A 10985-nucleotide genomic window follows, 5' to 3' on the forward strand; every position below is an offset into this window, starting at 1 on the left:
TGGAGCAGGGAACATGCTTTTATTGAGGAGCGGGTACAGGAACAGCACATCCCACACGGCACGGGAACGGGGAGCAGGGAACGGCCTCCCTCCCTCCCTCCCTGCTCCAAAGCCACTGCTGGGAGATCTCCTGGGAATCTGCAGCTCGGGACGAGCCAGGAGCAAAGACAGCAGGAGTCAGTAATGCCCACGAGGTCCACAGCGAGGACTGAGGGTCTGGGGGTGGTTTGGTTTTCCAGGAGAAAGGCAGGGAACCAGAGGAGCAGGGGGGAACTTTTCCAGTCAGGGTGGGGCAGTGGTTAATGGGGAACAGCTCCCACCTTCCCAGGAGCGCTTCATTTCACACCCTGTTCCATCAGGAATCACCGGGATCGAGGGAATCAGCAGTGGGATCAGGGAATTTACCCCTGGGATCAGGGAATTCAGCCCTTTCCCAGGACTGTCCCCTCTGTCAGTGACACTGGAGCCACACAGGCACTGGTGGCACAAGGACACTGGTTTTACTGGGAAGCCATTCCGGGATATTTCTGCTGATGGGAGAGAGGAATCGAAGCTTTCATTGCTCTGCCAGGGAATCCATCCCTCCCTGGAGCACAGCAGCCCAGCAGTTCCTGGAATTGGTGCTGGGAGTTCCTGTGGCTCTTTGGAAAAGGCCAAAGTTTGGATTCCTTTGGCCCGGAGAGGAAAAAACTCCAAAAAAAAGGGACCTGCAATTCCAGGAAGGCTGCTCTGGGAAAAACATCTCCAGGGGGATACACTCAGCAGGTTGTTTATGTACAGGAACTCAGTAATTCCACGAGATACACACCAGGAAAAATGGGAATTCTAATCCAGAGGTGCTTCCAGCAGGGCTGTGGCGGCTCCAGGAGGGGTGACAGGAACACCCTGCTCCAGTGACTCCCTCAGGGGCAGGAGGTGCAATTCTGGCTGGACAACAGGAACTAAGAGGAGATCTGCTGGATCCTATGGAACACTGCTGGAAGAGGGGGATATTATCCCACTAAACCTATTTCAGACACGGAATGGGACAGGAGCAGTTCCAGATGCTGATGTCACTGGGCAAGCCAGGCCTGCCCCAGAGAAGCACTCCCAGACCTTGTCCAAGAGCCAGGAGCGGCCCTGGGACTCAGGGAAGCTGCAGGAGGGACAGGGGATGGTGGGACAGGCCCCTGGAGCAGGACAGCAGGGACAGCAGGGCCAGCAGGGCCAGCAGGGCCAGGGACAGGGCCAGCAATCAGAGCTCCTCGGGCCGGAGCTTCCTGGGGCTCCGAGACACTTCCAGTCCTCACGGCCTCACTGAGGCCGAAACATCCGAGTTCCTCAGAACTGTGGGGACACAGGGCCAGGCCAGGCCAGCCCTGGGGTGAGCTGCTCTGGGGACACTGCAGCAGCCAGTCACCACAGCACGGCACGACACGGATCCCTACGGCACCTCTACGCTGGGGACGCTGGCGGGGACACTTAGGTGCCCTTGGGAGGGGTCCACTTCAGGCAGCTGGGATCCATGGTCTTGTTGCTGTTGGACCTCTTGGCCTCCTTGGCAATCCACTCATCAATCAGATCCTGGGGACAGCAGGGGAGGGGCACAGTTATCCATGGGACAACACCACAAAGGGGAGGGTGGCTCACCCACTAATCCCCCAAAACAACAGCAAAGTCACACCAAAGTCACACCAAAATTAACTTCATCTTCTCCACAGTTTTCTAGAAGCCCTTCAATCAAGCTCCAAAGGGATCCCAGGGAAGGGAAAATGTCTGGCACATCTGGGGATTGGTTTATCAGGGAGTCATGAAGGGATCAATCAATCCTGTTCACTCTGTGCCAGGGAGGTTTAGGTGGGATTTTAGGGAAAAGTTCTTCATCCAGAGAGTGGTGGGCACCGGAACAGGGAATGGGCATGGCCCTGAGGCTGCCAGAGCGCCAGGAGTGTTCAGACAACGCTCCCAGGGAGGCACAGGGTGGGATTTTGGGGTGTCTGTGCAGGGCAGGAGAGCTCACCCTGTTTTACTGGGAGATGAGAATGAACAGGCTGGAAAACCCGAGGAACCCCTGATCCCAGCAAGGAGAACAAGGAAATGAAAGGAGACAGCCCCCGGAATGGGCAGGCTCACCTGTCGTTTGAGGACCAGGTGTTTGCCCTTCCAGTACTTGAGCATCTGCAGGGCCTGCAGGGTGCTCACGATGTCCACGGGGTTCACTGCGGTCTCCTGGCTGATCTCTGCAAGGCAGAGCCCGGGTCAGAGCCCAGCCCAGAGCCCCTGAAACAGCCCCAAACCCCGGGGGTCTCACCATGAGTTTTGTGTAAGGCCCTCAGAAACGTGGGACAGGGACTGAGCAGGCACAGCCAGGATTGCAGGGGCTGGGGGCGCTGGGTTTGGGATCTGTGTGACAAATCCTCTGAGAGAAGATGCAATCCTGCTTTTCCAGGGTACCTCACAGCCCCAGGAAATCCCACGTCCTCCCAGGTGCCACCAACAGAGAAGTGCCATCAAAATAAGGCCAAATATTCTCAATATTGGCTGTTGGAACCATTTTTCTTGTTAAAATTGACATTCTAACCCACAGGTGGATGAAACTTCTGGCTAAATCTTTTTTAAATTGTGTTTTTTTTCAAGAAGCAGCCAGTTCATCCTCCCCAAATGCTGCAAACTGGCCCATCTGTGCTGGTGGCAGGAGTGGGAAGGAGCCATTCCCAACCACAGGAATATCCCATTAAAACACCTGGGTGGGTAGGTCAGGCACAGGGATGTTCCCAAATCCCCCCCAGCCCCCAGACACACCTTTGATGGAGATCTCCTTGCCCTGGAAGTTGTGCAGGTAGCGCAGCAGAACCTCCTTCCAGTAGCTCCTGTAGCTGATCAGGCCCAGGTCAGACAGGGGACGTTCTGGGGAGCCAACCTTTTCTTCTACTTTCGACAGCAAATAGCCTAAAAAATTTAAAAAAAAAACCTATTTAAACTACTCAGAAATGAGCCAGGATGGAAACTGCTCAAGCACCAGCAGGCAGGTGAGATGCCCTGGTGGAAGGGGAGGAATTTTGCCCTGGAATTTCCCTCCCCACTCACTGAAGTCGATGAGCATTTTGCCATAGCCTTGTCTCATGTACTGGGGCATGGTCAGGATGCAGGACACGTTGTAGTTGAGGAAGGAATTCTTCTCCTGGAAACAAGAGCAGAGAGGAGGAGGGACAGAACTCAGAATTTTTATTCCTTTAACTGTTTTATTAAGAAAAGAAATCATGGTGACTAGTATTTATTTCAATGTATTTTTCTCTACGTTCCTTCCCAATTTCTTCATCCCTGATGAAGACACCACTCTGCTTCCTGGCAACAACAATTCCGTGGAGCTGGTTTGGTTTTTGCTGGGAATGAGAAACGATGGAGCAGCAAAGTCCCTGCAATCCCTCAGCAAACAGAACAATTCCTGCAGCTCAGCCTTGGAACTTTATCTGTTCCCAAAAGCAGCAAATCCTGAGACTGCAGAAGGGAGCCAGTGCTGATAAGGGGCTCCTAAATCCTGTTTTAGTGAGGTGGATGATGAATGTTTTCCACTGACCTTGGAGAAATACCCGATCAGGTGGCAGCCAGTGTTGTCAGCCTCGGTCATGACGTAGAAGAGGAAGGGTTCAACATCATAATAAAGGGTTTTGTGGTCCAGGAAAAGCTTTGCCAGCAGACACAGGTTCTGACAGTAGATCTGGGGACAAAAAAAGAGATGCAGGTGTTGATTCCAGTGGGATATCCCAAATGTGGACAAAACTACCTGGGAAAGGACAAAAGAAATCTGAATCATCTGAGAAATGATGGGGAAACAGAGCAGCTGGGTCAGGAAACAATTCCACTGGTGATGGAAATGGATAAGCCTGGATTCCTGTGGGTGGGAATGTGGGAATGGATGTGATCTCCTTCTCTGGCTGCCCAGGGCAGGGGAGCAGGGCTTGGGTCTCTGTATTTTGTCTTTAAGGTCATCTCTGGCCATCGGCAAAGCTCCTCCCAAATTGCAGCAGTGCAGCACTCCCCTCTTGGCCACACTCACCTTGTTCTTCTTCCCGTCCACCTCGAACACGGAGATGGAGCCCTTGCGGTAGATTTCATCACCGGGGGGATGCTTCCAGACACACTTTGCCTGTGACAGGGACACAAACCAGGGCCGTCACCGCTGCTCCAGGGACAGCAGCAGCTCCAGCGGGCCAGGAAACCGCAGCCCCACCTCCCGCAGCCGCACCGGCGACCGATTCAGACGTTTACGAGCGCGGTGCCGGGCTGAGCCTGGCTGGGCACCCGGTGCCACAGCAGAATTCCCGGCGGGAATGAGCCCTTCCCCGGGCCTCACCATGTGCCTGCGCAGGATGGTCTGGCTCTTCATGTACTTGAGGCAGAACTCGCACATGTAGAGGCGGCCGAGGCGCGCGTACTCCTCGGGGTAGGGCGAGTGGTACCACGTGTCCAGCTCGTAGCGCCCGAACGCGATGGTCTTGATCATGTTGCTGCCCTCGGTGATCTGCCCCTGCAGCCTCAGCTTCTCCTGCAGGAGCCAAAAAACTCACTGAAAGCAGCTGGGGGAGAACTGGGATTTATTTTCCTGGAGGAAATCTGTTTCAAGTCTTCTAAATTCGTCTTTCATTAAATTCTTACGGCTCCTCGCCACTCCCGGTTCCTTTCCTGATCCATAGGGACAGGACACAAGTGCTGTGAGGAGCAGTGAGGGAGCTGGGGGTGCTTATCCTGGAGAAAAGCATCAGGGGAGACCTCATCGCTCTCCACAACTCCTGACAGGAGGGTGCAGCCAGGGTGGGTCGGACTCTGCTCCCAGGGAACAAGAAGACAGGAGGACACAGCCCCAGCTGTGCCAGGGGAGGCTTAGGCTGGACATGAGGAGGAATTTCTTCCCAGAAGGAGGGATTGGGAATTGGAAGGGGCTGCCCAGGGAGGTGTCACCGTCCCTGGAGGTGTTTAAGGAAAGCCTGGACGTGGCACGTGGGGACAAGGTGGTGTCAGGTCATGGGCTGGACTCGATGATCTCACGGGAAAGCATCAGAGGATCTTTTGATCCCTCTCTGGAATGGGATGTGGCTTTGGGAAGCTCCTCAGGAGCTTCAGCAACACCAGGCTGTGAACTCAGCCACTGGCTATGGCCAAGGTGGCTTTTGTTGTCACCAGCCCTCAGCAGGGAAGCTGTCATTGTCCCCCTGGGAGCACCCCTGGAATGGCACTGCACATTCCTGAGCGCAGAGCTCAGCTCCAGCTGTGCCTCCAGCAATCCCTGCCGGTCACTGGCACTCATCCCCCACCCCAGCGTGGCTGTGCTGGCCTGCAGCTGCTCCCCAGCTCCCTGCTCTGCCTCACAGCTCCCACAGACCCCGGGAAGGGCCCCACTGCCCCAAAGGCTCTGCTGGGAGTGCCTCAGGGCTGGATCTCACCAGGTCCTCGGACGCCCGGGCCTGAGCCCTCCGGAACAGCTCCAGGTCATACTCGCTGGTCAGGTTCTCCAGGAGAGGCTCCCTGGTGTTGCCGTAGGTCTGCCTGTGCTCCTGGAACAGCAAAGGACAGCACTTTGGCTGCTGAGCTGCTGCATCCTGCAGCTTTTCCAGCTGGGAACGCTGCGGGACGACTGGGAAAGCCAAATTCCATCCCGGGGGGAATGAAAGGATCAAATTCCTGCTTTTACCATGTATTTCTCCTTCTGCTCCTTGCTCAGCCCCGAGTTCCTCTTCTTCCTGAGCTCAGCCACCTTCTCTTTGTACCTCAGCTGCCTCTCTGTGGGAGCCTGAAAGAAACCCAGGGTGGGACCCCTGAGAGGCTCCAGCCCCTCCAAACGCTGCCCTTCAGTTCCCACCCCAAGGAATTCCATCCTGGCTCCCATCCCAGACCCTCTGCTAACCACAGGGCGCTACAGGTGCAGCACAGGAACGCAGAGCAGGACGTTTCCCTTCCCACCACAGCCTCGTGCCACAGGACAGGCAGCACTCCCCATGGAATGCTCCGTGCTGGGCCAGAGCTCCCAGCTGACTCAGGGACCCGGAAATGTCACTGCCCTGGTTTGGTCAGAGGGAAATTGCAGTTTACAGCTCTGCAGGAATTCCCTCGTCCTGCACATCCGAGCATGGGGAAAGGATCATCCTGAGAGCACAGGCCAAGCCCAGCTCTGCTCTCCCTGCCTGCTCCAACCTCGTTTAAGGGATACAAGGGATTCCTTGCTGGAGCTGGCAGCTGGGCAGGGCCAGGACTGTCCCAGCAGGTTCTCTGGGATGTGCAGAAGGGAGCCCAGGTGAAATGGCCGTGCTGGGAGGCAGGAGCCGAGGCTGTCCCCGTTTACCTGGTGCCTGGTGGCGTGCCTGTTGTTGTCGTCCTGCCTGTGGGCCAACATTCGCTCCTCAATCTGCTTGTCCCGGCTCTGCGCTCGCACCTGGAGGCCAAAATTCCCCTGTCAGGGCTGCAGCCACCTCCTGTCCCCCCTTTTCCCTTCCAAGTGAGCACGGTGAGCTGCACCTCCCAGCTCTGACACGCAGGTGCTGCTGTCTCACAGCCAAACACACCCGTGTGAACTCTGCTCTTTGCTCACGGATTACAAAGCTCAGCATTTTATCCTAAAAATCCCAAAGGGGGAGAAATCAGAAGGTAAAAAACCATTCACCTTGCACTCATCTGCCGAGAGGTTGTGGTAGAGAGGGCACCCCGAGATGGAGAAGTGGCGCTCGTGTTTCCCAGTCAGATGTCCTGCAGAGGGTCAGAAAAACAACAAAACTTGTGACAAATGATCCCAAAGAAGTGGAAAGAGTCTGCCAGACGGGCAGATCCCTCACAGGAACGTGCTGGGGGGACGGGAGGAAGCCTCCTGGTTTTAAAAAGAAGAAAAATCTTTCTCACACTAAGCCAAAGCAGCCAGGGACGGGAAGGCAATGATTTGGGACTGAAATCCTGTTTCTGGCAAAAAACAGCTCCCTGCCAACAATTCTAGGAATTTTTCTCCCACACCTGTGCTCACCCTCCTACTTGCTTCCTTATCCTGCCATCCCCCAAAACAGAAAACACCTCCAGGAATAACATCCCTGTACTTACGCTCCATATCCCTTCTCCAGGCCCACCTCTCCCTGATACTCCTGATCCGAATTCTGCCCCTATTTTTAGGATCTAACACCCAGCCAAGCAGGAATAGCGGAGCAGGAGCGCCACGGCCATCGGAGCCGGGGTTACCTAGGGAGTTGCAGCCGGGAGTGGGACATTTCATGTTGAAGTTGTAGCTCTCGTGGAAGCGGCGGCGCTTGGGCCGGTGGGACAGGTCACTGCCCGAGTCCTTCATGGACATGTCCTTGGCGATGCTCTCGTCGTGGGACACGTTGGGGCTGGAGATGTCGATGTCGGACTCCGAGGACGGCGCGTTCCCGGTGGGGGTGCGGGGCGGGGACTCGTCGTGATCCGCCGCGTTTTTGGTGTCTGGGTGAGGGGCAGAGGGGACAGAGCTGCGGGGAAAGCTCCCGGGAACACCTCAGGGACCGCGCGGAGCCTCTCCCGCCCTCGGGAGCACCCTCGGAGTAGGGATTCCCCAGCCCTCCCTGCCCCTCTGGGTACCTCTGTCCGAGAAATCCACGGCCTGCTCGGTCTCGGAGCCGGAGGAGCGCGTCTGTCTCAGCGGGTATTTCTTGGGGGTGACGGGGGCTGGCTGCTGCTGGCTGCGCGTCACCCTCCGCGTGGAGTACACGGGCTCGTCCGGCCCGAACGCCGGCGGGTTCCGCACGGGGCTGGAGTCTGATCCCGTGGGAACACACAGTTACACCCCAGGAACCACGGGGACACCACAGTTACATCCACAGGAACCACGGGGACACCACAGTTACACCCCAGGAACCACGGGGATGCCCCTGCCCCGCACTGACCAACACCCTGTGGCTCTGTCCTGCCTCGGTCACCATGCTCTGGCCTTGCCAGATAACATCTCTGGACGATTGGAGCAATCTGGAGTAACACCAGCTTTCTCCAGGTTTAACAACTTAATTAACCCGTAATTACCACCCCGCTCCCCTTTGGAGAAGCAAAGATCCCTTAGTTTAGATAAGAACTATCAGCATTTAGATAAGAACCCATAGCCCTCGGGAACAGCGGGGTTGTTTGCAGTGTGGGGCTGCATTTGGGATCCTGCGTGCGGGGCTGGAAGAGCCTTTCCCTGCTCTAAGGAGCCGAGCCCTCACCCTGGGAGCTCTGGCTGAGCCTGGCCGAGGAGCGGGTGACGCGGGCGGATCTCCGGGACGTGCCATCGCTCTCGGAGCTGTCCGTGTGCTCGGGATCCGTGGAGAAATCCGAGTCCTCTGTTCCATCCGAGCTACTGCCCGCGTTCCTCTGCAACAGCACAACGCCACAGAGTGCTTACATTGAAATATTGTACTTGTATTGTCAAAAAACCCCCACACACACAAAAAAAGAGAGCGTATTTCATGCTGTCCACGTCCTCCCAGACACTCAGCTGGAAGGGTGCCCCGTGCACAGCCACGGGCTGGGCTTATCCCAAACCAGGGACTCTTTTTTCCCCCTTCTTTCTGTGTCTCCTGCTCTGCCAGTGAGGAGGTTCCCAAAGGAAACCGGGACAGGTGATCCCAGCTGGCCAAAGGGATGTTCCCCACCACAGAATGTCATTCCCAGTATACAAACTGGAGGAATTATCGGGAATTACCTCAAAGTAATCTGGAGCAATCTGGACGTGGGAAGGGGATTCTGGCATTGGTCAGCAATTGCTATTTTTTTTCTCCTTTCCCTTTCCGTTATCATGGTTATTTACCACTATTACAGCATTTTATCCCATTTCTCATCACTAAATCGTTCATACTGCAACCCATAAGCTTTATTTTGGTTTCCCCCCCCATTCCGGGCTTGTGCTTAATTTCCAGGTGCGGTTAAACCGCAACACCGTGAGGGGACACCGGGGATCCGGTGGTGCCGGCAGGTGCCGGCCGAGGTTGGGGGGCTGCTGCGGGACCCCGGAGCGGGCAGGGCCGTGAGGGGGCGGAAATGGCGGCGGCCGTGAGGGGAGTGGGGGGGCGGCCTCGCGCCGGTGGCGGGAGCGCGGCCCCCGCGCCGCTTTGTTTTGCACCCAGCGGGGCCGCGCCGGCCCCAGCCAATCAGAGCGCGCGTGGGCGGAGCCGAAAGGAGAACCCCCCAATAGAATCTCGAGCAGCAAAACGGCGGACGCCCCACCGAGGATGATTGACAGCGGCCCGCAGCCAATCAGCGCGAGGCTTGCTCCCACGGCAACGCCAACCGGGGGGGGGCGCGGCGCGATGGGGGAAGGGAGAAACAAGGCTCGCGCGGGGAGGTGACCGTTGGGGGCGGGGATGGGCAGCAGCAAGAGCCAATCGGAGGCCAGCCAGCGTGGAGACGCGGCCAATAGACGGCCACCGTCCTAAGCGCGTGTCCAATCGGAAACGCGAAGGGGCGGGCCCCGCTGCGGGCGCGGGGGAGGGGAAACGGTAGCCGTTGGGGCGATGAGTGACAGGCAGAGCGGCCAATCAGCGCGCGGCGTGCCCGTGTGGGAGCCAATCAGAGCGTGCGGGAGGCGGGCGCTGGGGGCTCCAGGCCGCTATTTTCCCCCCAGTTTTGTGCCCGGGAGAGGCAGCGGAAGGGCTGAGGAAGGGTAAAAAGCAGTGGCCCGAGCCCGCCGCTCCCCCCGCCGGTCGCCTGCCCCGTTTCCCGGCCTTGCTCACCTTCCTGCGCTGCATCCTGGGCGGGGGCAGCGAGGTTGCCTGGTCCCCGGCGCCCGCGGCCCGAGAAGCGGCGGTGGCCGCCGCGGTGTTGGCGCTGACGGGCTCCGTGGTGGTAGCCGTGTCCCCCGCCCTGCGGCACGTCTGCTCCGGCGGCGCCAGCCCCGCTCCCGCCGCCGCCCGCCGCCGTTCGCTGCTCGGTCCCTCACGCTTCCGCCGGGCCGCGGCCCACACCCCCCGTCACGTGACCGCGCGCCATCTTGGAGCCGGGCAGGCGCCGCCGGCCGAGGAGCCGCGTCCGCCATATTTGGCCCGGGCGGGGCGGCTGTGGGGGCGGCTGTGAGGCCGCTGTGGAGCGGCTGTGGGGGCGGCTGTGAGGCCGCTGTGGAGCGGCTGTGGGGGCGGCTGTGGGGCTGCTGTGGAGCGGCCGTGGGGGCCGCTGTGGGGGCGGCTGTGGGGCGGCTGTCCTCGATAAGGGCGTGAGGCCGGCGGAGCGCCGTGCCGGGTGCGGGCAGGGTCGGGCTGAGGCGGAGGAGCCCGGGGTGTTACCGGCACTCAGCGCCTTCCCGGGGGTGTGCAAGGCTCCCAGCCGGAATTGTGAGTGCTGGAATTGTGGTGGTGCTCCAGAGCTCCCTCGTGGAGTGAGAGCTTGGGAATTGCAGCACCGGCAGCTCCTCCGTGGAGCCTGTGCAGAGCAGTGCCTTGAAGGGGGGATGTGGCAGCCAGGAGGCAGCCCGGGGATTGGGAATCGTGTTGGAATTCCCGTGAGGATGAGAGGAACTGTGAAGGACAAAGTGCCACGGAGGGGATTCGTCCGTCCCTGGCCAAAGCACTTTCCTGACTCGCTGCTCGGCCCCGCCGAGCCCGGGAGCCTCCCAGAGGCGCCGCTTAGAGCAGCGGGAGCGACTGAACCGGGCCTTAGGAGGGGCGGACCCGCTCCCGGTGGCGGCCAGGACCCGGCACCTCCGCCCGGGACCGGCGGAAGGACCCCGGAAAGCGCCGCCGGGAGTGGGCGGAGCCTCTTGCCCGGGATCACCAATCAGAGCCCGTCCCTGGATCCCGCCCCCTCAATGCCGCCAATCGCTGCGCTCCACATCGGGTGCCGCTCTCGCGCGCGCCGTGCATTGAGAAGGCCCCCAGGGCGGAGGTGCCCCACGCACTGCCTGCGCCGCACGGCGCCCCGCCGCTACGATCGCGGCCGAATCGCGGCGGGCGCGGCCCCGGGGAGGGTTCGGGGGTCGCGGCGCGGAGCCGCCGCCCGGCCCCGCGCTGTTCTCAGCGCCTCCCGCCCGCCTT

General features: G+C 59.2%; 1 protein-coding gene across 1 annotated transcript; it reads right to left on the reverse strand.

Moving 5' to 3' along the window:
* On the reverse strand, positions 1-9895 carry KAT7 (lysine acetyltransferase 7). Its single transcript, XM_042017127.1, has 15 exons — positions 9693-9895; positions 8187-8334; positions 7570-7746; positions 7195-7434; positions 6635-6717; positions 6317-6406; positions 5669-5767; positions 5421-5531; positions 4334-4525; positions 4037-4126; positions 3557-3697; positions 3067-3160; positions 2782-2928; positions 2113-2219; positions 1-1563 (listed from the first exon to the last, which is right to left on the reverse strand). Exons 1-15 carry the CDS (start codon positions 9705-9707, stop codon positions 1462-1464), a joined length of 1836 nt encoding a protein of 611 aa, XP_041873061.1. The 5' UTR covers positions 9708-9895; the 3' UTR covers positions 1-1461.
* Positions 9896-10985: the final 1090 nt, after the last annotated feature.

The sequence above is a fragment of the Corvus kubaryi genome, unplaced genomic scaffold, assembly GCF_017639235.1.
Source record: "Corvus kubaryi isolate FWS band 111438036 unplaced genomic scaffold, C.kubaryi_AGA036_p1.0 123, whole genome shotgun sequence".
Lineage (NCBI taxonomy): Eukaryota > Metazoa > Chordata > Aves > Passeriformes > Corvidae > Corvus > Corvus kubaryi.

Coding starts and splice junctions, on each gene's coding strand:
- KAT7 (XM_042017127.1), bottom strand. Junction 7,747..8,186: donor GCTCAGCCAGAGCTCCCAGG/GTGAGGGCTCGG, acceptor CCACGGGATCAG/ACTCCAGCCCCGTGCGGAAC. Junction 6,718..7,194: donor TCCCGGCTGCAACTCCCTAG/GTAACCCCGGCT, acceptor GACCCTCTGCAG/GACATCTGACTGGGAAACAC.